Source organism: Caretta caretta, chromosome 1 (assembly GCF_965140235.1).
Source record: "Caretta caretta isolate rCarCar2 chromosome 1, rCarCar1.hap1, whole genome shotgun sequence".
NCBI classification, from domain to species: Eukaryota; Metazoa; Chordata; order Testudines; family Cheloniidae; genus Caretta; species Caretta caretta.
Genome location: NC_134206.1, coordinates 14,219,449 through 14,246,564, shown reverse-complemented (window position 1 = coordinate 14,246,564; position 27,116 = coordinate 14,219,449). Strand labels below are relative to the sequence as shown.

The 27,116-nt window shown below is 46.0% G+C and overlaps 2 protein-coding genes across 5 annotated transcripts in view; both read right to left on the bottom strand.

Moving 5' to 3' along the window:
• Positions 1 to 13,194, bottom strand: part of KLHL35 (kelch like family member 35) — a 31,162-nt gene extending 17,968 nt beyond the window's left edge. Inside the window, exons 1-2 of the mRNA XM_048839804.2 lie at positions 12,987 to 13,194; positions 3,114 to 4,004 (exon numbers count right to left, since the gene is read on the bottom strand). Of these exons, the coding sequence (XP_048695761.1) occupies positions 3,114 to 4,003 (890 nt within the window). The 5' untranslated portion in view covers position 4,004; positions 12,987 to 13,194. The remainder of the gene's footprint in view (positions 1 to 3,113; positions 4,005 to 12,986) is intronic.
• A 2,776-nt stretch (positions 13,195 to 15,970) lies between these two features.
• Positions 15,971 to 27,116, bottom strand: part of GDPD5 (glycerophosphodiester phosphodiesterase domain containing 5) — a 335,216-nt gene continuing 324,070 nt past the window's right edge. For 2 of the 4 annotated variants that reach the window (XM_048839760.2, XM_048839778.2), the window contains 3 exons: positions 26,182 to 26,196; positions 20,600 to 20,712; positions 15,971 to 18,259 (listed from right to left, as the gene is read on the bottom strand). In XM_048839760.2, coding sequence (XP_048695717.1) covers positions 18,144 to 18,259; positions 20,600 to 20,712; positions 26,182 to 26,196 — 244 coding nt within the window. In that variant the 3' untranslated portion in view covers positions 15,971 to 18,143. The remainder of the gene's footprint in view (positions 18,260 to 20,599; positions 20,713 to 26,181; positions 26,197 to 27,116) is intronic. The other 2 variants (XM_048839771.2, XM_048839763.2) reach the window with 1 other exon arrangement.

Sequence of the window (27,116 nt, the reverse complement as noted above, 5' to 3'; positions counted from 1 at the left end):
TCTACTCCGTGCTGATTAGGCCTCAAATGGAGTATTGCATCTAGTTCAGAATGTCACATTTCAGGAAAGATGTGGACAAATTGGAGAAAGGCCAGAGAGGAGCAACAAAAATTATTAAAGGTCTAGAAAACATGACCTATGAGGGAAGATTGAAACAATTAGATTTGTTTAGTCCTGAGAAGAGAAGACTGAGAGGGGACATGATAACAGTTTTCAAGTACATAAAAGGTTGTTACAAGGAGATGGGAGAATAATTGTTCTCCTTAACCTCTGAGGATAGGACAAAAAGCAATGGGCTTAAATTGCAGCAAGGGAAGTTTAGGTTGGACATTAGGAAAAACTTCCTAACTGTCAGGGTGGCTAAACACTGGCATAAATTCCCTGGGAGTTTTTGGAATCTCCATCATTGGAGATTTTTAAGAGCAGGTTGGACAAACACCTGCCAGGGAGGATCTAGATAATACTTAGGCCTGCCATGAGTGCAGGGGACTGGACTAGATGACCTCTCAAGGTCCCTTCCAGTTCATACGCTCAGGCATGAGATTTGATTACGCATCACTCAGCATGTATGATTACAATGCTATCAGTGGCCATGAAATGATCCTGCCCCTTTTCAAATCCATTTGACTTAAATCCATGTGACTTGCGGCAGTAAATTCCACAGACTGATGGCACCCTGCATGAAACAGCAATTCCTCCAATAGCTCCTAACTTTAGAGAAGAGCTGATAACGTTGCTGCAGCTCTGGGGAAGCAGTGTGGCCTAGCACACTGAGCGGGGGATTCTCCAGTCACATTTCTTGCACCCACAATGTGCTTTGGGTGCCTATCCCTTAAATTAAAAGCCACTCAAAATAACACAAAAGGATTGTCCATAAACAGTGGCTCCGGCACACACCCTGCCCGCTGCCTAGAGCTAATGAAAACCAAAAGGGGGGAATTGCAGAAGATGGACACTTTGTCTTATGTTTTATTTAACTTCTGATTGTTTTGATCCATTCTGTAGTTAGTGGGAAAATGGAAGGTGGGGGGAAGAAGGGGAAATTTGCAAAAAAAATGGTGGGGAAAAGCGTTCCCCTTTTCCCACCAAAATTCAAAATTTTGGACCAATTTTTTCATAGAAATTTCAAAATTCCAAAAATTTTGGCCAGCTCATTCCAAGACTGTGAACCTCAAGTTGTCTTTTCTGGTAAGTGGGGATAACAACATTAGCCTGCTTTGGGAAGCTTTTCGGGATGTACAGGTGAAGCAAGGGAGGAGTAAAGAGTTGTATCTGGCAACGGGTTACAGTTGTTAGAATCAGAAGGGACCATTATATAGTCTAACTTCCTGCATAAAATGGGCCAGAGAACCTCACCTCGTAACTTCTACATTAAGCCTTCAACTTTTGTTTGAGCTAGAGCCTAGTGTTAAAAAAAATATCTAGTCTTGCTTTAAAGACTTCAAGTGATGGAGAATCCACCACAACCTGTGGTAACTTGTGCCAATGGTTAATTTAACCTCACCGTTGACATTGTGTGTGTTTTTTCACTCAGATTTTTCTCACTTCAGCTTCCAGCCATTGGGTCTCATCCATCCTTTTTCTGCTGGATTAAAGAGCCATCTACTCTCAGAAATCTCTTCCCCGTCTAGCAGCAAAGTGCCTGTAGACCATGACCAAGTCACCTGTTTGCCTTCTCTTGGATAAACTAAACAGACTGAGCTTCATTAGCGTCTCACCACAAAGGCATGTTTTTGAGACTTCGAATCATTCTTGTAGTTCTTTTTTTTTTGAGCCCTCTCCAATTTAAGCAAAGGCAATTTAGGAAGGCATTAGCATGAGGAACCATATAAGTAGCTCATGTGAATTTTAGGGACTTTTAAATAAACTACTACCACCAGCTAACACTTATGCACAAGTCTTTTCAGAACCAAGACTATTGGGCTGCATGATGTTCCTTTACTGCTGGGAAGAGAATCATCTTTCCCTGCTGTGATGCATGATTCATATTCAACCCTTAAAGACATGTGGGGACATAATGTTTGTGTATTTACATATATATGCGTAATGGTCAACAATGTAATCAACAGTCCCTGTTTATGCTGTATTCTGATAATTCAGGGATCAAAAGAACATCCTAGCATTTAAATGAATTGTAAACACCAGATATCACTGTGTTCACCTCACTTTGAAATATACAGCAAATAATCTGTGAATGGTGGAGGAACAAGCAAATCGCCTTATGTTAATTTGTATAGCTAAGTACCGGTGATGGACCCTCCTTCAAAGTCATCCTAATTACCTATTGTTCCCCAAGGGACTGCAACGTGTCAAAGAAGGCTTGAAATTGTATAAAAGATCTTTGGATCCTGATCCTGTTCATCTCAGATCTGCTTGATGCTTCATCAGGGAAAGCTTAAACCACCAGTTTGGGATCCTAGTGCTGACTGGTCCGCCCTGAATATGATATTGGACTATGAACTATTTCTAAAAACTCTTTGCAACGACAAAGCTCACCATCTCTGCTATGTATCTGAACCTCAAGAATTAAACTCATGTCTGTACGTATATTGATCTTTTAACCATATTCTTGCTCTTTTCTTTTTTTAATAAATTTTAGTTTAGTTAATAAGAATGGGCTGGGAGCGTGTATTTGGGTAAGATGTGGAATATTCAGTAACCGGGGAGGTAATGTGTCTGATCCTTTGGGATTGGTCAAACCTTTTCTTTTATGTGATGAAATAAGATTTTCAGAAATCTTCATCATATTTGACTTGGGTACCTGGATGGAGGCCTGAGGCTGGGTACTTTAAGGGAACTGTGTTATTGACTTCTGAATAATTAGTGTGCTAATAAAGAAGCTGTTTTATGCTGGCTTGATGAATTTAAGTATTGAATTATCCACTAATTTTGGGGTTTGTCTGCCCCATTCTTTGCAGTTCACCCTAATTGAGTGACCTCAGCTGGCCCCCACTGAGACCCTGGTCACACCTGCTATGTAATTAATGGTGAAATATTTTGGGCTGGGTTCTACAGGAGGTCAGACTAGATGATCACAATGGTCCCTTTTGACCTTAGTATCTAGGAATCCGTGACTCAGGTATGCAGCTTTAGGAAACAGTTTCTGTTTTTACCTCCTAGGCCTTGACCGCAGAGAGCTGACTTCATTCCCAAGAATATAGTACTTCCGTGCTTCGTGCAGTAAAGGGATGCACTCCTTGGAGTCCTGGATGAGCTCGTCCATTTCAACCTGTTCCAGGAAGTACATGGGATCCAGCAGAGGGAGGCGCACGTGCTCGAGGAGATCCTTCAAAGCCCCTTTCCTGGTGGCAACATCATGCCGTACCCACCGCATCACCGCTTCGAAGACCACTTCCTCCTTGGGGACTACCAGCTGCTCATCTGACAGATATTTGACGAGCTCCTTCGCGCTCAGCTCCAGGAACTCCTCATGACATGACACCTCCACGAAGCCTTCTAGCATAAACCTCTTGCTCTTCTCAGCCAGGGAGGCGATGGAGAATGAGTCGGCAAACTTCAGGATGCCCAAGCAGTTGCACGGGTGAAGCTGGCCTTCAAGGAAGGTGACGCACGCATCTGTGAGCTTGGAGATCTGAAGCAAGTCAGATAGCTCTAAGATGTCTTCAACATTGTCTTCCTGAATGACTATGTTTCCCCCATACATATAGTCCAGGAGGAGGCTCATGGTGGAGGCAGAGATCTTCTGGATGTTGATGATATCTTGGTGGCCTTCCTTGAGGCTACCACCGAACATGGCCCGGAAGTAGGTGCTGTTGGCTGACAAGGTGGCCCGATGGCAGGGGAACTCCTGCCCATCGATCAAGAGCACCACATCCGTGAAGATGCCGCTCTGCCGGTAGGAGTTCAGAGTCCGGAGGATTTGCTCAGCATGGCAGGACCCACTGCAGAGTTTCATGTGCAGCTTTTCTTTGCTCTGCTCTCGAGTTGCATTTTCAAGGCTGCTTGTTCTGTAACTGGATTCTTCTTTTATCATCTGATGCATCCTGATTTCAGGGCAAGGATGGAGGGGAAAGAGCAAGGAACACAATGAAATAGTTGTCAAATTACTGGCAACTAACATCAGCTCGTAAGTATTGGCTAAAATTGCTCTCAAGTTAAAAGATTTTGTTGCATGCACTCACCCTAACATTGCAACAAACCTTCAGTTCCCTAGGACTTTCTGGTTGTACACATGGTCATAAAGAACTTCACAGCAACATCAGGAATTAAGGCCCTGATTCAGCAAAGCACGTAGCCACATACTTAGGTTTAAGCACATGCTTAACTCCCACCGAATCACCAGGATGTGCGCATGTGCTTTAGTCCTTTAATGAGCCATGGCCAAAATTCAGATCGTCTTACTCTCAAACCACAGACCTCTATGCTTGTGCGGAAAGGAAATCTCTTACCTGTAGCTCAGAGATCAGCTGAGCATGCAACAGAAGGCAATGGCACATGCATGAAGAGATCTTGTCTTTGCCTGCTCTGGTTCAGTTCCCTGATTCCACCAGCCATGGGCAACCCAAGCACTGTTCTCTAGGCCTACACAGGACCCACTGTCACTCACCAGTTAGAGACAGACACACCCTAACCCTGGAGCCCTCAGAGCATCTCCCTGGAGCATCCAGCCCCTGGGTCCACTCGACACTCACATTGTTCACAGAGTTGCTGCTCCCAAAGGAGCAAGACACCCCAGCTTACCAGTTCCACCTGAGATCACTGCTCCTCTCAACTCACAGCACTTGTTTATAGTGAAAACAAACAGAAGCAAAGAATAGACTGGGGTGATTGCCCAAGTGGAAGTATTGAAAACAAATGGTTACGTGTAAAATAAAATCATCACACATTCTGGATCCTAGATTTAATCAACAAGATACTCTTGTGTCTGATAGGGCAACGCTCACCCAAAGTCCTTGCAGCAATATAAAGCCAGGCTGGCTGTGACACTTCCTTCATGAGACAAACACGCTGTCAATTTGCCTTCTTGATGGAGGATCCAAGGTGTCTCCTGGAACCTCTAAATAGATCAGATTTTTTAGACAAAGGAAATGTAGTGGATCTAATTTACCTAGATTTCAGTAAGGCGTTTGATACCGTGCCACATGGGGAATTATTAGTTAAATTGGAAAAGATGGGGATCAAAATGAAAATTGAAAGGTGGATACGGAATTGGTTAACAGGGAGACTACAGCAGGTCCTACTGAAAGGTGAACTGTCAGGCTGGAGGGAGGTTACCAGTGGAGTTCCTCTGGGATCGATTTTGGGACCAATCTTATTATTGTTCACCTCGGCACAAAAAGTGGAAGTGTGCTAATAAAGTTTGCGGATGATACAAAGCTGGGAGGTATTGTCAATTTAGAGAAGGACCGGCATATCATACAGGAAGATTTGGATGACCTTGTGAACTGGAGTAATAGTAATAGGATGAAATTTAATAGTGAGAAGCGTAAGGTCATGCATTTAGGGATTAATAACAAGAATTTTAGTTATAAACTGGGGGCGCATCAATTAGAAGTAATGGAGGAGGAGAAGGACCTTGGAGTATTGGTTGATCACAGGATGACTATGAGCCGCCAATGTGATGTGGCCGTGAAAAAAGCTAATGCGGTCTTGGGATGCATCAGGCGAGGTATTTCCAGTAGAGATAAGGAGGTGTTAGTACCGTTATACAAGGCACTGGTGAGACCTCACCTGGGTGCGCAGTTCTGGTCTCCCATGTTTAAGAAGGATGAATTCAAACTGGAACAGGTACAGAGAAGGGCTACTAGGATGATCTGAGGAATGGAAAACCTGTCTTATGAAAGGAGACTCAAGGAGCTTGGCTTGTTTAGCCTAACTAAAAGAAAGTTGAGGGGAGATATGATTGCTCTCTATAAATATATCAGAGGGATAAATACTGGAGAGGGAGAGGAATTATTTAAGCTCATTACCAATGTGGACACAAGAACAAATGGATATTAACTGGTCATTGGGAAGTTTAAACTTGAAATTAGACGAAGGTTTCTAACCATCAGAAGAGTGAACTTTTGGAATAGCCTTCCAAGGGAATCAGGAGGCAAAAGACCTATCTGGCTTTAAGATTAAACTCAATAAGTTTATGGAGGAGATGGTAAGATGGGATAACATGATTTTAGTAATTAATTGATCATTAAATATTCATGGTAAATAGGCCCAATGGCCTGTGATGGGAAATTAGATGGGGTGGGATCTGAGTTACTACAGAAAATTCTTTCCTGGGTATCTGGCTTGTGAGTCTTGCCCATATGCTCAGGGTTTAGCTGATCACCATATTTGGGGTCGGGAAGGAATTTTCCTCCAGGGCAGATTGGAAGAGGCCCTGGAGGTTTTTCGCCTTCCTCTGTAGCATGGGGCATGGGTCACTTGCTGGAGGATTCTCTGCTCCTTGAAGTCTTTAAACCACGATTTGAGGACTTCAATAGCTCAGACATCGGTAAGAGGTTTTTCGCAAGAGTGGGTGGGTGAGATTCTGTGGCCTGCGTTGTGCAGGAGGTTGGACGAGATGATCATAATGGTCCCTTCTGACCTTAGTATCTATGAAATCAGAACAAGACTTTGTTTTGGTTCATAAACAAGACACTGCCCTGCTGACAGTTTCTTCTTGTAGATTTCGTACTCAGCAACTGGTTCAGTATGTAAATAGGCCTCCAGTGCGAGGCATACAATAAACAATACACAAGCGGCCAGACACAGAGCTAGGTGGTCTTACCTCCTGCCTCAAAGAAACATTCCTGAGGAATGTCACGTCCTGGTGGCCTGCTTTAATCCCAGGACCTTAACAGAATTTCCAGTATAGATACATAACTCCTTCAATACTATCCGTACGTACATTTTGCAATGATTAGGACACCCAGAGGGCTACTGGCTCAGAGACATCATATGCCACGCTTTGACGTATTACTGTGCATACGTGTGACCCAGGGGACCCACATAAAACCCTACGCAACCCATGTGTCCTCTGCCAGTTGGCACCAGGGCGTCTCCAGGTCACATATACACCTTGTGATTCGATTAAATGAAATATGTTGAAAACTATCCCAAGCTAACAGCATGTTGAGGAAGGGCCCCCTATACGTTGTCAACCTCATTAGGTGGGTCTTCAGTGCCTCAGCCCTGCAGCCAAGTCATGCAGCCAAAATGGATGAACCCCTTCTGGGTAGCAAAAGTCCAGCAAGCTACCTGCGCTCACCAGGGTCTTGAGCCGCATTTCTGGGCCCTTTAAATTCCACCTTTCACTCAGACTTCTAAGCAAGCCTTGTTCCATTCCGGGAGCCCAGGTCACTTCCCCAGGGGCCACACTGGGGAATCCGGGCCACACACTACTCCGGGTCCCAACCCAGCCACGTACTGTTGCCTCCAGTTTGCTACTGCTTTTCCCTGGGCCTTTTCCCACCTAGCCCCCTGACTTTCACCCATTACTTTAGGGTCACAGTTCTCAGGTCCTCTCCCCCCAGATCCAGCTTGTTGAGCTCCTTTGGTGAGAGCAGAGTCCCTTTCCTTATTCCTCTTGCCCTAGCCAGGAACTGACCAACTTAGGTCCTGCAGCTCCTTTTATCTGAACCTGCTGGGCTCCGATTGGCTGCTTCCATAAGGTCTCTCTAGGAAGACCCAGAGGACCCACCTTCACTGCTCCTTTCCATGGGTGGGGTTTGGTAGGACCACAGGGTCTCCAGAAGAGGGCCTCAAGGGTCTTGGTCCACCCAGTCACAGGTACAAACAAGGAATAATTTTGTAACCCCCAGCTATAAACATGTAGATAATTGAAAGGAAAATTACTGTCTATTCATGGTGCTTATATGGCCCCACATCACAGTACCTGAGCACCTCACAATCTTTAGTGTATTTATCCTCACAACACCCCTGGGGTTCATACAGGCCAGTAAGGGGGTTCGGTCACTGGCTGCCTGATAACCCTGGGTGTCTTGTGGCTCTGCAGCTTTGGTCCAGAGCTCTGGCCCCAACAGTTGGCTAGCAGCCCACAAGTCTTATGCTGGCTTTCCCAACCTGGGTTCCCAACCTGGGTACCCTTCCAGCCCTGAATTCTCCCCAAAATCCAGCCCCTCTCGCCAGACCCACCCAGAGAAAGGGTTTGGTTTACTGCCTTTACAAAGACAGGCAGCCACTCCAACCTGCCAGCTTTCTAGACGTGCACACTGTACTGATGATTTATAATGAAAACAAAACAAGTTCATTAACCGTGGATTAAGTGATGCCAAGTTAAAGAGCAAAAGGTAGAGATGGTTAAAAGCAAATAGAAGTGAAAACATGCATCTAAAAGCCAAATTTAATCTTACATAATACAGTCTTTATTCAAGATGATTTCTCTCACTCACAGTCTCCTTGCCAGGCTTTTACTTGTCAGGACTCATCACAGAGATCAAATGGATTGGTTTCTTTGTTTTCTCAGGTGAAGTAAAAGATGGAGTATCTCTGTCCTGATATCTCCAAAGGGATGTTTTTGGCCCAGTCTACACTAGGCGATGAATGAGGTCAGTACAGCTACGTTAGCTCAAGGGTGTGAAAAATCCACACCCCTGAGCAATGGAGGTAAGACTACCTAATCCCCGATGTAGGCAGTGCTAGGTCAACAGGAGAATTCTCCTGTCAACCTAGCTACCACACCTGGGGGAGGTGGATTATCCACGTTGGCAGGAGAACCCCTCCTGTTGGCGTAGGTAGCACCTTCACTGAAGCACTGCAGTCTCCTGTGTCTCTCTGGGGTGCAGGGGTCATGTTAAATTCTCTGGCTCTTGAGTTCAGAACAGGATACCCTCTCTGCCCCCCCCCCCCCCCACTGGTTTAGCTCAATGGCTTTGTTTACTGCCAATATTTAAATGGAGGTAACCCACATTCCTTGGTCTAAGACACACCCATTTATCACTTTTCCCTAAGCAAGGGTGTCTGGCCTTCAACATGTTTTAGTAGCATCATACACAGAGAATTCATGACCTCACACAACGGTAACATAGGTGTTTTACAATGATATTCATAACCACTGAGTTATTAGCGTTCACAGGACACCTCACAAGGCCTATTTTGTAGAAAGATTCTGGCAGTAGCGTGTAGGGTGGGAATACAGAAGGGCTTAGGCTCACGGCATGACCGCATGCCTTCAGCGGAGATACACCAGGGGATGAACTTGGCTCATTATGCAGCAAAGAGGAGCTACTAGGATTACAGAGGGAGATTTAAAAAAAAAAATCCTTCCCAGTAATTTCTAAGACATATACATCTGGAACCACGGACCAGATTCAATGTCTTCCAACATCCCTCCTGAAATCCCATTTCCATGGTCACTTCTCTTGGCCTGTCTGCTGAGATTAGCCACAGAGGTACCAATGGTGGTAGGGTTTTGGGGATAACACGAGGAAATGGATTGAGATCCCTAGACTCATTTTTGATGGGGAGCTGACCAGCCACGCCCAGCTTCTCTTCTGTCCATCTCACACACACGCAGAACACCGTGACCCCCACCCACAATCGTCCATTTTCCAGGCAGCTCCCATTTTCCCTCCATCGATCCTTTATTCTTCTTTCCATAAATGCAGACGTACCTGTCGGCACAAAGCCCCTGGGAAAGCTAGACCGGAGATGGCATTGGTGAAAGACACCAGTGGGACCAGATCTTCAACTGGTGTAAATCAGCGTAGCCCCACTGAAGTCAATGCAACTGCACCCACATCACAGGACTGGTCCTCAACTGGTGTATCTGCAGGCAGCAGTGCAAGGGGACCGAGAAGGCCCACTCTTCCACAGTTAAGAGAGATCTTCCTACCCAAACGGCAAGAGGCTTACAGGTAAGAGCAATAAAGATGGAGATCATGTTTAATGCCCCCTTTCCTCTTAAAGGGAAGTAACCGGGGTGCGCAAATTCAGGGCTTGTTCTCTTTTGTCATCCTCTTCTTGCATGTTTCATTAGCCTCCCATTGCCTTTGATGGCTTCTTTTCTGACAGGGCAAGCGTAAGCCGCAGCCTGAGCAGCGCTAATTGCAGTTCTGCTCTCTGGTTTCCCATTGTTCTGGCTCGCATTAGGAATAACCCAACCTTCTTGCCCTCTCGTGAGCCCACAGACTATTTGCTAATGCCAAGCACCTGGCCCTGACGAGGCAATTCAGAAACCACTTTATCCTCCAATAGCTCTATCCACCCTCCCCACCCAGGGCCCCTTAAATTGGGCTCTTTGGTGCTGCAGGTCCGGTTTCGAAACATGGGGACCGTAACAGGGCACTCAAATCCCTTGGCTGGATGCTCTGCTCTGCACTTCAAAGGCCATTTGGGCACCTAATTACTGATACAAATGTCCAAGATGGGAATTCAATGCCCTATTCAGACACCCACATTTGAAATCAGGGCTCGACTAGCTGGAAAGACGACTGTCAGCATGTGGCCTAAGAGATGGGCCAGAAGCAATCCCCCAGGCCCAAACCTTCCCACAGGGGTTAACTGCATAGCTCAGGCCTAGCTTTGCTACGTGGCTTTATACCAGATCACACCCACCAGCACACGGACCCCACAGGGCTCAAACCTGGGACCTCAGCACCAAAAAGCACTTGAGCTTAAGTAGTAACTCCATCAGCAGCTCTTTGCTGTGCTGGAACCAGCTACTACAGGAAGATGTGACCAGATGCACCATGCTATTATTATTTAGCGCTCATCTGTAGATCTCAAAGTCCTTTACAGAGGAGATTGGTATTATCCCCATTTTACAGAAGGGAAAACTGAGGCACAGAGAAAGGAGGCGACTTTCCCAAGGTCACCCATCAGGCCAATGTGGCAGAGCAGGAAATAGAACCCAGGTTTCCGGAGCAACAGTCCCGCGCTCTAACCACTAAACTGCCTTCCTTGCTAGTTGTATTAGTTTGTTGCCCAGGGGATGATAACGGGGCTAAAGAGCTCTCACACTATTATATTGTACTGTTGAAACTAACAATGATGAAAACTATGGCTTAAGACCTGGTCTCTACCAGAAAGTTAGCTTGGGATAACTACACCACTCAGGGGTATGAAAAATCCACACCCTGAGCGGTATAGTTCAGCTGACTTAAGTTCCCATGAAGACAGCACTAGGTTGATGGAAGAATTCTTCTATCAACCTAGCTACCACCTCTTTGGGAGATGGATGACCTAAACCAACAGGAGAATTCTTCCAGTTGGCATAGGCAGTGTCGACACTTGACACGCTACAGCCGTGCAGCTCTGCCGCTGTAGGAAGTTAAGTGCAGACGATGCCTAAGGGGAGGGGAGGGCAGTGATCTAAATAAATAACTATAGTCAGTTTCTAAATTATGATTCAGGTCTTTAATCCAGCATTTACTCAATTTAATCTGAATTCAGATCTGCCTCAAGTCTCACTTCTTTGGGACCAGAAATGGCCCAAGGCAGAACTGCCTAAATTCTCCATCACTTGGAGATTATATTATTACAAAACACACACACGGTGCCTTTCTAAAAGATAGCTTCCTTCAACCACAAGTTGTTGGTTAAGTTCTATGGCCTGTGTGATATAGGAAGTCAGACCCAATGACCATATTGGACCCTTCTGATTTTAAAAATCTATGATGGGAAACAAAATTAAGGAAAATGGTTGTGTGTGACTTTTAATCGTCAGATCTTTTTTTTCCCCCCAACAAAAGATGCCTGCTGAACTTGGGGTAGACTCATTTTTAAAAAATCGGAGCGTTCATAATTTAGTGTTTTAGAATTTATGGATTTAATTCTTTTGGATAATTCCATTGTGGCCAGAAGCTGAGCAATCAAAATTGGCAACCAGGGGAAAAAACAGAAAAAAAATGAAAACTGAAAGAATGAGTGAACAAAGTCTTAACTGAAAATCCAAATAATTTGGCAAAAAAATAAAAAAAATCCCATATTAAAATAATTTTCACCAATTTTTTAAAAACAAAATTAACCATTTGGGAAAAGATGCCTTGGTTTTAGATTCATTTTCAAGGCCATTTTTGAAACCTCTCTTATGGATTTTGCAGTACAGGTGTCAGTGAAGCATGGAAAAAATCTCCTGTCATTTACGAAGCTTTTGCTCATTCAACTTGTAAAGCTTGACAGTTTTGTTCCCCTTTCCTATATAATCACTGGACTATTCTGTGCTCACTGGTACAAAGTGGCCTGATTTCACTTTCTTTTACAACAGTGTAGATCAGCAGTAGGGTATCATATAGGGAGGAAGGATGATCTAGTGTTTAGGGGACTGGACTGGGACTTGAGAGACCTGAGTTAAATTCCCATCTCTGGCACCCCGGGTGACTTTGGACCACTCAGTTTCTGTAGAGTTGGGAGAATGGCACTTCCCTGCCTCACAGGGTATCGTGGCGGTAAAATCCATGAATGACTGTGAGATGCTTTGATGCTGAGAGCTCGAAAAAACAGAACCATCAGTTGAGTTACGCAGGCATAAGCGAGCCCCGGAATGTCACTAAGAAAAGAGTCCTTTCGTTATGCATCTCAAAGAAAATGAAATTGATTTCGACTGAGGTAATTCATCTGAGTTAAACAAAGAAAACCCTGAAAGCCACCTGCACAGAGCGCGCCTTGGAGCTGTGACACACACGAGCACCAGGACTTTGTATAGCAGGGCATCACACTGTACAACGAACAGCACAGGTGTGTGGCTGAGGATCGGACAACCCTTGCCCCCTCCCAGCCCTGATCTCCAAGTGCCAAGCTAGTGGTGTGAGTGTACAACCCTCCACATTAACCTGGCTCAGCGGGGCTCCTGACAGCTAGCACAAAGAGAACCCCTGGGTGTCAAGCCAAACCTCTCGCTTCCCGGTCCACCCCCTTTACTTAATGTGCATGAATCACAGGGCAAAGAGGCCACTGGTCTCTGCCAGTTGTCACTGCTGCCATCCCCTCCCTGCACAGCCCGCATGGCAGGTGCCCAAGTGGCTGACTGTCAGAGATCCCTTTTGTTCAGGAAGAAGGGGTCCCTCATCCGCAAGGCAAGTACTTACCTGGACCACAGCTAGGGCCAGTGAAGCTACAACTGTGCCTCCCTCACAGGGCTGCAGGAGGCATTGAGGAGAGGTGGAGAGATCAGCCCTTCTGAGGCTGCTGGGGAAAAGCACAAAAGCTCACACAGGGAGAAAGGGGGAGTAATCCGCTTTTGTTCCTCCACTCCTGCCTGACGGGCTTGCAGGCAGCAGGGCATTCGCTGCAGCTGTCAATCGCAGCCCTTCAGGGAGGAGTCCCAGTGTCAGAAATCAGCAGACAGGAAAGGAGGGAGGGGCAAGAAAAGTCACAGCTCAGAAAAATGTTACACCGGGGGCAGCTTATGAGAGAGGAGCCATCTGGAGAGTAAACCGGGGTCCCGGTGGAACATTCATTTGATAGAGTCTCTGTGTCTCTCTGAAAACCACACTAAGCAGTTAAATAAACTCGCCCAGAGAGCCGAGACCACAGGGCAAAGGCCTCCAACAGCTATAAACTGAGGATGAGGAAGGCAGCTCTGCTCAGTGGCATGGGAACCATTTTTATAGTGGGGGTGCTGAGAGCCACTGACCCAAACTGTAAACCCTGGATAGGATGGAAACCACTTCAAACCAGAGGGTGCAGCCACACCCCAGCACCCCCACCCTTGGCTCTGCTCATTCAAGTTGTATAATTAGATCCATAGACAAGAATAGGACAGAAGGGGAGTTAGCCCCACGTCAGCCCCAGTAAATCCTGATTGTCTGGTGAATTTCCAAATAGCCACGTTGAAGTTTAAAGGAGCCCTTTGCAACCTGGCATTTTCCTCTCGGACGTGCCCATTGTCCTAAAGAACCTTCTGAGCCTTGCAGCAGCATGCAGCCTGCTTGTGCTGTCTCTCTCTCTCTCTCACACACACACACCAGTTTGAACGGTACCTGTCATTCCACCTTAGAAATGGTCCTGACTGTTTCATGACATTTCACGTCTGTTTCGCATCAGAATTTCATTTCCACCCCGGCTCCATTCTGCTCAACGTACCAACTCCACGGCCATCAAGGCATGGTCCCCACGGCTTTCCAAGATTTGCATTCGATTCACTGGCAAACTGGAAACGCAGTGTTGTTTGCCTGATTCCCAAGGGTTGGTTCCCAAGATCCTCTGTCCCGAATGAGGCTACACCTCTATGCCACGCGGCTCAGCTTTTCCATCACATACTGTATGTAACACTCCCTACTCTATCCAGGCATACTGTGTGACATACATCAAATTCCACTGAACATGAGTCTGTAGGAAGTATTCCTATCTGATCCATCTGTCCATCCACTGGGGATAGTATAGCATCAATCAGCAGTGTCAGGGTATCGCATCGCTGTTCAGCCGTCAACGAAAGCGAAGATAAAAATCAACATGCCCAGCGTGGCCCTCTGCTTTGGGCCACGTGAGGACAGACCAGGCCTAGGCCTCAGGCAGGTGGGAGCTTTTGTTGAAAAATATCAATTTGCTGAAACCAAAACTGATCAAGAAACAGTGTCGGGTTCAAGGAATCTCCCCACTCCAACGAACATCAAGGAAAAAAAAATTGTGAAAAGATTTCAGTTCAAAATGACTTTTCATTTCAAAATTTAAGCTCATTAGACTTTAAAAAAAAAAAAAGCTTAAAGAAAAAGGCCAAATTCGGAGCATTTTAACTGACCCAAAAGTGAAAAAAGAGTTGTGTTTTGGTTCATAAACATTCAAAATTTTGACTTTTCATCCTGATTTAAAAACAGGAAAAAAATTAAAATTTGAAAGTAATCACGGGCAAGGAAACCCATCTCCCCACCCAGCTCTAGTGTGCAGATGCAAGAATCCCTTCACCCACCAATTAAATGTGGCCATTTCTGGGGTGACTAGAGCAGCTGTTTAGCAGTGCACCGCAACAGGAAGACAGTTTGTCTTCACCTCCTGTCCTACAGAATCCAGCTGAAACCACAGGGGGGAATCTTAGGTAGGTGGAACATAATTGGACAGTCTGAAGTTGTCCAGATTGCTGGCCAGACCCCTGCTCTTGCAAGCTCCTTTTTTGGCTTCTGGTTTCACAAAGGAGAGCCCTGAGCTCCCCAGCAACCGCAAGCAAGCAGAACCCTTCAGTCTCACCCTGTGGAGAGAATGACTACTTTACTGTAAAGACATGAGCATTTTGTAAGCAAGCTCAGAAAACACAACAGCATCACAGCAGCAGAGGAATACTGAATGTTTATTTCACAGAGGGATGGAGGGTTGATTTTGGTCTAGATATATTTTCATTGAAAACTCAGACTTTAAAAAAAATAAAGCAAATCTTTAGGGCAACAGTGGTCATAATCACTGTATAACCTGGGCTCATAGCAAAAATGTGTGTTGTGAATCAACTTTGGGGGTAGAAGGTGGGAGAGATAGCTCAGTGGTTTGAGCATTGGCCTGCTAAACCCAGGGTTGTGAGTTCAATCCTTGAGGGAGCCATTTAGGGATCTGGGGCAAAAATTGGGGATTGGTCCTGCTTTGAGCAGGGGGTTGCACTAGATGACCTCCTGAGGTCCCTTCCAACCCCATGATTGTATGAACTTTGTTTAGTCAACAGTGCCTTGTTGAGTTTCTTTTAACCCACCCAAACTTTAAAAAAAAAAGTGTCTGACCTTTCCACAAAGTCATCTCCAAGGATAAAACCCAAACACGCAGGTAACCATCAACAGATGCTGAGATGTAACAAAGTCTTTCAGTTGATATGACAATTAGCCAGGAATGTTTCAATACTGCACCACAATGGAAGGAAGAGCAACTTTATATAAGATCTTTCAGTTGTGCAGAAAGCCATCTTGTTTCACACAGACTTGATAGAGTACCATGAAAGAGGGTAGTGTATTGGGGGTGACACCCTGTGCCAGGTTCTGATGCCAGCTACACTGGTAAAAATCCAGTCAATTCAAATTATTTTAATAGCTGGACTTTGGATTTACAGTGGTGTAACCCTGATAAGAATCTAAAAGGGTAATAATTGAGCCACACCTTTATATAATATAAATATATTTAATTCCTTACCTGTGTTACATCTTTGATTATTAAAAACAAAAGATTCAAGGAGAATTTTTTCCTCCCACCACCTAGATACTGTTGACATTTTGCACTTCATTCAATTAGTTCAGTCAGTTTCACTTTCTGTTTCTAGTCAGTTTCACTTTCCAGTTCTTAGGCACCAGACACAACACCTCTGGGTTTGGCTTTCTAACACTGCTGGGGAATGTTTACATTTTTAATCATTTTGCAAATAATTTCATGACAGTATTTCTATTCCGACTATGGTTTGGCAAACCCATTAACACACTCTACATCTGGCATCCGATACAACTTTACAGCAAACCCTAAACGGAGTTTGCTCTCTGTTTAGCAAAATAAATGCCATGGCTTCAGTTTCTTCAGGCAGGACTCTGCAAATAAATCCCATTTCACCTTAATTTTGATTGAAGAATCGCAGACTTGACTCAAATCCCTCATCAAGAGCCAAATTTCAGACTCAATTGATTTTCAAGGCAGCATTTGATGAACTTCAAAAGAAGTGATCAATGGTATTTCCCGTATTCCACATTTCTGTGTTAGCCAAGCTACAGTAAAGAAGCAAAACTAACAAATACCACATTAGGGATTGATCCAAAGCCTACTGAAGTCTATAGGAGTCTCTTCTCTGGCTGCAACAGACTTTAGAACAGGCAAAATAGTGAAAAAGCTAAATAGCCCAATACCTGACTCATCTCAGTGAGAGAAGGGGAAAACTACAGTCAAAAAGGGCAAGTGCCTGGGACTTTCATTTGTGGCCCAGCTGTGATGTGTGAAAAGAGTGGGAGGAGTGTGTGGGGGAGTGGGAGGAGGAGTTGACGGAGAAAATAAATATTGACATTTGGAAGAGGGGGGGAAATGCATCACTGATCCACTCAATTTCTGGGCTTTTTTATTATAATGTAGGATTTTGGTTTAAAGCCTCTTGCACTGGAAAAACGCGAACGGGAGCTCCTATTCTGTGCAAGCACCTCATATTCTGTCATTATTGCTCCTTTGGAGGAGATTAACGTGCAGTCTTTTACACAACAACAAAGAATTCAGGAGAAGGTCTCCCTTGTTCTCCGAGACTGCTTCACTTTGTGCTTTACGATTTACAATCCAGAATTCTTCACTACTTCTTCAAGCTTCAATTCGTCAAGCTGAGCTGCTTGACCTGTGACTGAGAAACACAGGCTTCCACGCCACTGCTGATTGTGGCTTCCCTTCCCCACCACCAGTTTAAGGGTTAACACAAACTACACCACCTGTTCTAAGTGGCGGGCACTTTAGCTGGATCTGGGTGATGAACAAGGTGTTGGGTCCTCTTTACTAGCCATCATGGAATCGAGACTCTTCATGGAGGCTGACTTATGAAATACAAACTAGGGGTCTATTTAAGGTCTTTACCAGCCCAGGAGCATCTAGAAGAAATTTCTTTGGGGAAGGACTGCAGCATAGGCCATAAAACTTGCCAAGGGTTTTGCTCTGAGCACTTTCTATCATATATTTCATACGATCCCTGCATGCTTCGGTCCTGCTATTCTGGGGGAAGGCGTGAAAGTGAGTCAGCCAACCTGATTCCTTCCGCTGATTCCGAACACGCTCTGGGAGCAGCACCTTCCCTCCTGCTAGGAAGCTCTGAACAGCCTTCTATCTGATTAGTTAAAACTTCATTAGCCAGAAAAAGAAATGATACGTCACAAGAACGTCACAACATATTTTTTAAACAAGTTCAGCTAACAATCGCTGCACCAAGGGGAAGAGTGGAGTGGAGGGGGAGGATCAGGTCCATGCCCCACCTGTCTCCCCCAGTGTCCAAGATGCCACCTCAATATTTCATCAGATTCAGCCAAAATGTTCCTGTTTCAATGCACAAGTTATTCCCACTCGTGCCCTGGAAGAAATACATACAACCCCCCAAAATACACAAAAGAGACAAAAAAAGGACTTTCTACATATTTACAAAAAGCTGCCCCAGCCTCACAGTCCAGAGTATGTCAGGAGCCAGCAACAAGAGCAATAGACGGGGTCTCTGCATGTCCGGTAGTTCCACAGAGTGTTCCCACATCCCAGACAGCGTGAATACCACCCATCGCAGACCTGAGTACTGCGGGGGGGAGGGCGTCGTGCCATGGGCCTTTAATTCCTCAGTCCATGCGTAGCTTCATGTCCCGACGATCCAAGGGGGCGATACCCTCATTGGAGTAACCGTTTTCAGAACACAACGACAGCTCATCTGCATTCTCCATGCCGTTGTTTATTTCTGGGGGAGAGGAAAGACAAATGAAGTCATGATTCAAGTGCCGCCAATCACTGGAGTCCCCAGCCGCGTTTTATTCAAATGCGTTCCCTCGAGGCCGATCCACTGGAGTTAAAGGAAGTTTATGGCGCTCAGCACCTCAGGCCCCACGTTCTCTCATTTTTAGAGACAGGTAAACTGAGGCTCAGAGAAGTTAAGTGAATTGCACGTCCCCCCCTAAAAAAAAAATAATTCACACAGCGCGTCAGTGGCAGAATATATGGGCCTGATTCTGACCCAAACAGTGATTTTACACCAGGGTGATTCCACTGCCTTTATATCAGTATAAGCAAGATCAGGATCAGGCCCCTCCTCATATCGCAGCCACAGAGGTGGGTGAGGTAAAAATTTTTTTTTTTTTGGACTAACTTCTGTGGGTGAGAGAGACAAGCTTTCGGGCTACACAGAGCTCACCTTCAGGTCATAACACAAAGTCCGCAAAGGTACTGGAGTACCTTTCCCAAAGTATCTCTGTGCCCTTTGTGTTGGGAGTACCTTTCCCAGACCTGAAGCAGAGCTCTCTGTAGCTCAAAAGCGCATCTCTCTCACCAGCAGAAGTTGGTCCAAGAGAAGGTGTCACCTCACCCACCTCATGTCTCTTAATAGCCTGGGGCCCACAGGCTACAACCACCCGGCATACAGATCAATTGAGACAATCCTGTGGTAAGTGCACCCCCTGCTGGAAAAATGATGACATGCCAGTGCGTGTGGGGAAGAGCATGTGCTTAAGTGGTCATTACTTCCCATACCCACAGTGCCCTAGACCTGCACCCCCTTCAGAACCCTTCACCCATGGGACAGGGCCAGCTAATGCCGTGTGCAAGCACTCAGCTCTTCTTACCTTCTAAAGAACTACTGTCTTTAAGGCGGCGGGAGGGGGAGGGAATGAATCAGGTCAATTTCAGATGCCAGAGGCTAGAAGTTGCAAGATAGTTTAAAGAGCCTCAATGAAGCAAGGGTCCAAATTGACTCAAATTTTCAAACAGGCCAATGCTCAGGATCACAGTTAGAGATGGAAAAGATCCAGTAGATCATGAAGTCCATTAGGGTTCCAGCACAGGGCACAGTCCCGTCTCGATGGAGAGTGCATCAGATGTTATACCGATGCGCTATGGTCTTAACGATAAGGCCTAGCATCACCTTCTTACTACGCTGATATTTAAAGAGGTGACTGCAATTGTGCTGGAAACAAAACTGTCTGACCCTGCTGAGTGCCTGCTACACACGTCGTCAAAGGGACGATCAGCCCATTACACAGCTCACCATTTACTTCCCTTTTCTACTGGAGAGAAGGAAGCTTCTACATTTAAAGCCCCGTTGGCCTTCAGATCCCTCCTCAAAAGTCTCCTTTGCCATGATTCCTACAGAACATTTTGTCAATGGCGAGGCTGCTAGAGTGCGGAGACCACTGCCTATCAGGCGGGTCAGTATCACCTCTGTTTCCTTGCTTCCCACCTGCCTGTCTCCACCTGTCTCTTGTCTAGTACTTAGATTGTCAGCTCTGTGGGGCAGGGACTGTTTTTTCATTCTGTGTTTTTACAGCGCCTAGCACAATGGGGACCTGGTCCATGACTCAGGCTTCTAGCTGTGACAGTAATACAAAAAATATCACCACCAGGGAAGATTTTCAATATCCAATTGTCCAACTTGGTACATTTCTTAATGCTCCAATATAACAACTGCATAAAGCCTCGCGATTTTGTAAACACTCAAAATCCCTGGGGTTTGCCTCACCTCCTAGTCAGTTATCCCAGCTATGCCTGGACAGATCCAACACTGATTTACGAGACCAGGATCCTGCCTGTGGTTGCTGGATCTTTCCTGCCAAAGCAGTAGCTTCAGTTATTACACATCCTCACACTGCAATATTGGGGCCCAACCCTGAAAGCCCGACTCCCACCTTAATACCAGTGGCCATGTGTGAGTGAGGACTGCAGGGCCAGATCCTGATCAGTGGCACTGTCCAGTGCTGAGAAAATCAGTAGGAGGCTCGTTGGCTTGCTGCTAACCGCAGGATCCCACCACAGATTTTCAGTTATTTAGATTTGATTTTTCTTCACCTCCTCTGCCCTCTTTCTCCATCCATCTTAGCAGCCAATACACAGGTCAGCTCTCTGCTTAGATCTGTGGTGCTATCCTCAATATCTCTAGTAAGAGGCACGCTCAGAGAGTGCGACAGCAGCTGAGGTACTGGAATAAAAGGCTCCATTATCTAACTGATGGCCAGGTAAGAGCAGAACTCCTCCCTCTGACCCTGGCTTTACTTACTGACATACTGCGGATCTCGCTCTCAAGTGGCCATACCTGAAAAGATCAATTTCTCCTTCATGATTTTGACGTCCCTGCTGGACCTGCGGACAGCAGCACTGAGCATGATTTGCTCCGGGTTGTAGGTCCTTATGCTTCCCAGACGCCATCTGCAGCAGAAAAGGGGGATGTAAAGCTCTGCCCTCAAAAGGTCTATCCTCTAATGGCCTAAGAGGCTCTCTAAGCAAGCAGCCACTGACAAATGCAGTCACAAACCCCGGCGATGCAATATGGCTTTGCTCCACTAGAGTTCATGTGGGCTCTGGTGTTAGCCAGAGATGGTTTGATTTTCTGAGGTGCACAGCAGCTCAATATCTCTGAAAATCAGGCAGTCTTAAACAAATGACACCATTTCTGTGAAAGTGCCTTCATCTTCCCCGCTTTGTTAAAGGTATACAGACTAATTACGGAAGGAAAATGTTCAGTAGTAATGTCCATTTCAGACAAATCAGAGACATGCATAAGGAAGACATCACTACTCGCTGCTTCAGAGGAAGGTGCAAGCAAACCCAAAGTGGGTAGTTATGGAATGACCTGCTCCCAAGAAAAGTTTCTTCCTGACCCCCTACTAGAGGATGGTTTATGCCCTGAAGCATGAGTATTTGTAGCCCTTTCCAAAGCTCGTAAGGATTTTTTCAAACCCTTAGTACTGTAATTCTGAATATTATTATCCATATACAACACGCCCAGGTGGTTTGAGAGATTGGTTTCAACACTGCACAGCAAGAAGTGTTGTGATTTGGTCACATTAGTGACTGTGCTCTGATTAGTGGGACAGAGTCAGGTAACCTAGACCCAACATTTCTGGGTTTGGGGGAAAATGTTCTATTCCTGTTTTTCTCTTTTTAAAGTGTCAGTGAAATTAAACATCTTCCTGAAGTTTCCACCACACAACACTGGGAAAACAATGAAATCCAGCAAGGTGATGTGACCATAAAAGTGAAACTGTCTAGGTTGAGGTTCATTGTCCAAATCAAATAAATGAGAAAAATAAAAGCACAGTGAAATGTATACCAGATTTTTAAAAATTCACTTTTAATCAGCTAAAGAATTGTTACCAACACCAGGAAGGTCTTTGTCTTTTTTCCCTTTTAGCCGGGAAGTGTCCCTTTAACACGTGGACAATTACATTTCAGAGCTATTGGATACTTTTGCCCAAAAAGGATACAGTGAAGAGCTAGGCTGAATCTACATTGATGGAGGCAAGGATGAGGCAGCCATGAGGCAGAGCAGGTAAAGGTGCTGCACTGGGTGCCAGGAAACCAGATTCTGTCCCCAGAGCTCACACTGATGTACTGGGCTTCCCTGGACAAATCATTTCACCTTTCTGTACTCCTCTTCCCCTCCATTCCTTTGGCTTGTCTGTTTAGATTGGACTCTCTCCCACTATGGGTACGTACAGTGCCTTGCACCACACGGCCTCAATCCAAATTGGGGCCACTGAGTACTACTATAATATAAATACCAATGGCTACTTATATTTAGGCTGCATACTAGACTCTCTAGGTGCAATAACATTTTGGACATTCGATTTCACACCTTTATGTCAGAGGAACTTCATCCCACTGCCTTTCCTAAAGCAAACATCTCCATATTACTAATAAACCAGCTGCCAAGAGAATACTTGGGGCAAAAATCCTGCGCCTGAAACAGTTTAGCAAAGTGGACATTTTTTTAGCATTGTTTTCTAGATTTTAGGGTCAACTGCTGCCTTTGAATAGGAGGGTGTGATTCCCACCAACACGCAGTCCAACTCTCTTCCCTGTGGGGGAAGTATATCAGGTTCTAGCTTTCAGTAAAGGATCTCAGCTAGTTCTCCCTTATTTACATAGTAACAAAGAGATCCGTAACTTTATGTTGATACTTCATCAAGATCTAGGATGAGTGTAAACTGAAAAAGATGTAAGCCTGTCAGGTTTCCAGTTATCTGGCGCCACCTAGTGGAATATCAAGGGAAAATCAATACTACCTCTTGCAAGGAATCCATTTGCTAGGCATTTAGCACCTAGTGCAAGGTGGGAACTTCCCACTGAAGTCCACCTGAGTTAAGGGTACTCAGCACTTCACAGGACCAGGCCCACAGCCGGCAAACAAAAAAAATCTACTCAAAAGGTTCTAGGAATACTCAGGCAGAGATACGCCCTGTGCAGCCTTTCTGCACTGTTGGAACTCTTTATAAAACACTGTCTAACCCCCACACATCCTGGGTATTCTGTCCCATCTAGTGGCCAGAGACCACTTAGCGAGAGAGAGAAAATGAATCTGCTCTACAGCCTTAGCTAACAGGCAGTTGGCTTTTAGCTCATGCGGTAGAGACTCATGCACCAAGCTCCCAAGGTCCCAGGTTCGATCCCACCTGCCGACAACCGGGGCCTGTCGGTGTTACAAGTGGGGGCTCGTCCGGGATTTCAACTGGGAAGACTCTGAAGCTCAGGATGCGCTTCCTCAGCTAGGGGGAGTATGTAACCCACACACTTCCTGGGTGCGGTGTTCTGTCTCATCTTGTGACATCGAGACCACTTAGAGTTAAATAAGTCTGCTCTACAGCCTTAGCTACCAGCCAACTGGCTTTTAGCGCATGCGGTAGAGGCTCATGCACTCAGCTCCCAAGGTCCCAGGTTCGATCCCGCCCGCTGACGACAGGGGTCTGTTGGTGTTACAACAGCAGGCAGGCAGGAGACTGCTCTTTACAAGGGAGAGGAAAAAAGCGTGGGATGGACAAAGCTACAGTGGGCTGACAGAGCCAAGGCATGTACAGCAGCAATCTGGATGAGGCAAGAGGTGGTGGAGCGGAGCATGACTTGCTAAATAAATGTCCTCCTGAACGCGCTCAGAGGATGTTCCAAGGCGAGCCATTAACTGACTTTGAAGAAAAGAGCTGCTGACATCAGCGCCCAACCCAACGAAGGGCAGAGGGCTCTCGTCTCCCACTGAAATCAGCGTTGCAGCTACTCAACATCTAGCAGGATCAGGGTCTCTGCTGTCATGGCCCATGATGAAATGGTCAGCTGTGAAGTTCTGTCCTATACATTTCTTGGGTACTTGCAACTTTCAGCATCCGTTCTGGCTGGTGTGCAAGACGAACTACGTCAGGGTGTCCCATCCCTAAAGGAAAGGCCCAGCGGAACTAGATATTTTTGGCCATGACTGAGGCTTGGTTCAGACACACAGCTGAAAGGCCAGAGGCCAAGTTCAGAGGTGACTGAATGGGGTAATAAAACAGACCTTCTCCCTTACACCCCACAGCGGGTTAACGGCGTGCTCAGTGCCAGGGCATGAATTAGAGCCTGCTCAGCATATAAGAGGGGTGAAATCTGCTGGCAGGATGTTCTGTGAGCAGCCCTCAGCTTAGGAACTCGTTGCCTCATGGTTCTGAAATAGCTGCAACCTAGTGGCTTTAAGGGCAGGTTGCTATTCCCCCCCAGCTTTTGGGGGGTGGAGGCAAATTACAAGGGTAATGATGCTTACCCAGGCAAGACTCCCAATGACTGTAGAGGTCCCTGTGGTTGATGTTTTGCCTGGATGAGGAGAGCTAAACAGGGCCCACAGTCTGCAGACTGTAGGCAATTTTAAGTGTGAAGTATAGAGTGGCTGGCGTTAAGCAGTCAGAATTTATCAGGATAGCACGGTTATTTCCTAATCTAAGTGTAGGGCAATGTTATGGCCAGCCTCACCATATGGTAACTATTAGCTAACCATAAGCTGTTAATGGCAACCACTGTATTTCCATCATCTCTTACCACCCAGATTTTCAGAATAATGTAAAGAACCAGGTACACGTTCAATGAGGCCTAACTCAAAATATGGCTTGAACGAACCAGTAGAAAATATAGTTTGCACAGGACAGTTGAAAACAAGACAGAACCCTAATGTTGAATATCATTAGTCCCACAAACCCAAGACAGTTTTTTTTTTTTTTAAATAAAATGGGGTATGTGCTTTTTACTTTTAGACAGAATTGAAAATAACACATTGGTTTGGGTCAGGGTCCTGTGAGTCTCAATCGCAGATGAAATGCTATATAAGGGGTTTTCAACATTTAGTATATGCCTGGAATCCAGAATTCCCTTTAAAAAAAAAAAATTCCAGTGAGCATTTAACATGTCCAGTCTGATCACCTTGGCTATGAAAGGCCATAGAAACACATGCACATTTCTCAATTATGTTGATGTGAACTGAGCCTGTGTACCTGGGGAAGAATTTGCTCCACATCAGTAACATTCCCATAACGTTCACTGTATTTTTCGCTGCCATTTTAAAAGGCAGCTTCAGATAACAAGAGATCCAGTTACTCTGCAGACTGAAGACAACTGTGCAAGTCGTCACGTACCTTCTAGCAGGCAATACTTACAAATGGCAAATGTTCAAACTCAAATAAAAAAGGAGAGACACACACACTGGGACATTTATCAGTAATACAATCTCATTGCTCAGAGCTAAATGTATGGAGAAGGTTACACATGAAGAGTTTGGTTCAAACATAGAACTAAAAGGGGTGAAGGCTTTACTGCAGAGTGAGGACAGATTTCAAATAGTCCCTAAAGGCAGAAGCAACTGAAACAGCCCAATACAATAAACAATCAGAAGAGTATTTCAGGGAGCCTGAAATGCAGTGTCCTGGGGTCTTGAGCCTCTTCCAACCTACACTGGCAAAATGCCATTGACTTCAGTGGATTTACTCCCGGTTTATAGTGGTGTCAGTGAAAGGAGAATCTTGAAAGATTCTGAGCTCAGACCAGTGCAGCAGCTGACCGCCAAATCTTTCACTACCCCTCCCCCCTGCTAATATCTTATCGTTGCCAAGACAATCATGAAAAGTGAAAGACAGCACTTTGACGATGGGGGTGAATAATGATGCCGCATTTTGCCTTGGATGGCAGATACATTACGCTTTAAGGAGATAGCGTGATGTCAGCTGCGCACACCACAAGCCAGACTGTGATCTAGGACACATCGGGAGAACTGTGGAGTACCTCCCTTGCTATACAATTATGCTGGTATAACTGAGAACAGAATCTGGCTCCGAAGATTTGCCAAGAACTACGGTCAGCTTTACGCTCAGCGCACCACAACTCCTTCCCAGTTCTCTCAGGGTAACTGAAATTGGCCAAGAAGGGGTAAAAAAACCTGAAATATTGTATATAAATTATGAAGCCAAATTTGTTAACTTGGAAAGGACTAAATAGAGCAGATTAGACTATAAAAATGCTACCTGGAGGGTAATCTTGCAATGGGATATTTCTACTTGGAGAGCACCATGGTTTCCTGAAGGTTACCTAATTAAAAGGTGCTCAGGTATCCTAGAATAAACCCTCCAGCAAAGGGAAGTGGCTTGTACCATTGACGTGGAATGTCCAAGTGTCTCTAGAAGGGTCAGTTGGATGTGGCATGGGGGCAGTCTAATTTTAGTAACTATTGAACAAGTTACGACTCAGACACTCAGCAAGACATTTGCGGAGCTGTGCAGTTTAAAGCATCATTCAGGGGGTGTTCTGTATTATCCCAGTCTGCAGTGAAGCCCTACCAGAAAGAAAGAGGAGGGTGGAATGAGAAGAGGAAGAGGAAAGCACCAGAATTACCTGATCATGTGATAGCTGTGAGATGCCAGAATGCAGCAGAGAGAAAGAGGAGGAACATGCACAATAGTCAGAGCAGGAAAAAAATAAACAAGGCAAGAAAGCAAAAAAGATCAGTTAGACCAGGGATGGGCAAACTACAGCCCAGGGGGCCGCATTCGGCCCTTTAGATGTTTTAATCCAGCCCTTGAGCTCCTGCTGGGTAGCAGGATCTGGGGCTTGCCCTGCTCCAGCCAGGGAGTGGGGTCGGGGCTTACCCCGCTCTGTACGTGCCATGGCTCCGCACGGCTCCCGGAAGCAGCGGCATGTCCCCCCTCCGGCTCCTACACGTAGGGGTAGCCATGGGGCTCCTCGCACTGCCCCTGCAGCTCCCATTGGCTGGGAACTGAGGCCAATGGGAGCTGCGGGGTGGCGTCTGCGGACGGGGCAGTGCACAGAGCCGCCTGGCTGCACCTCTGTGTAGGAGCTGGAGGGGGGACATGCCGCTGCTTCTAGAAGCTGCTTGAGGTAAGCGCTGCCCGGAGCCTGCACCCAACCCCCTCCCTTGCCCCAACCCCCTGCCCCAGCCCTGATCTCCCTCCCACCCTCTGAAACCCTCAGTCGCAGCCCAGAACACCCTCCTATGCCCCCAAACCCTCATCCCCAGCCCCACGCTGCAGCCTGCACCTCCAGCCGGAGCCCTCACCCCCCACCCTACACCTCAACCCTCTTCCCCAGCCTGGAGCCCCCTCCCGCACCCTGAACTCCTCATTTCTGCCCCCGCCCCAGAGCCCTCAGCCCCTCCTGCACCTCAACCCTCAGTTTCGTGAGCATTCATGCCCGCCATACAATTTCCATACCCAGATGTGGCCCTCGGGCCAAAAAGTTTGCCCACCCCTGGATTAGAACGTCATCACAGTCGGTACTTCCCCACTAGCGAGACCACAGAGATTCGACAT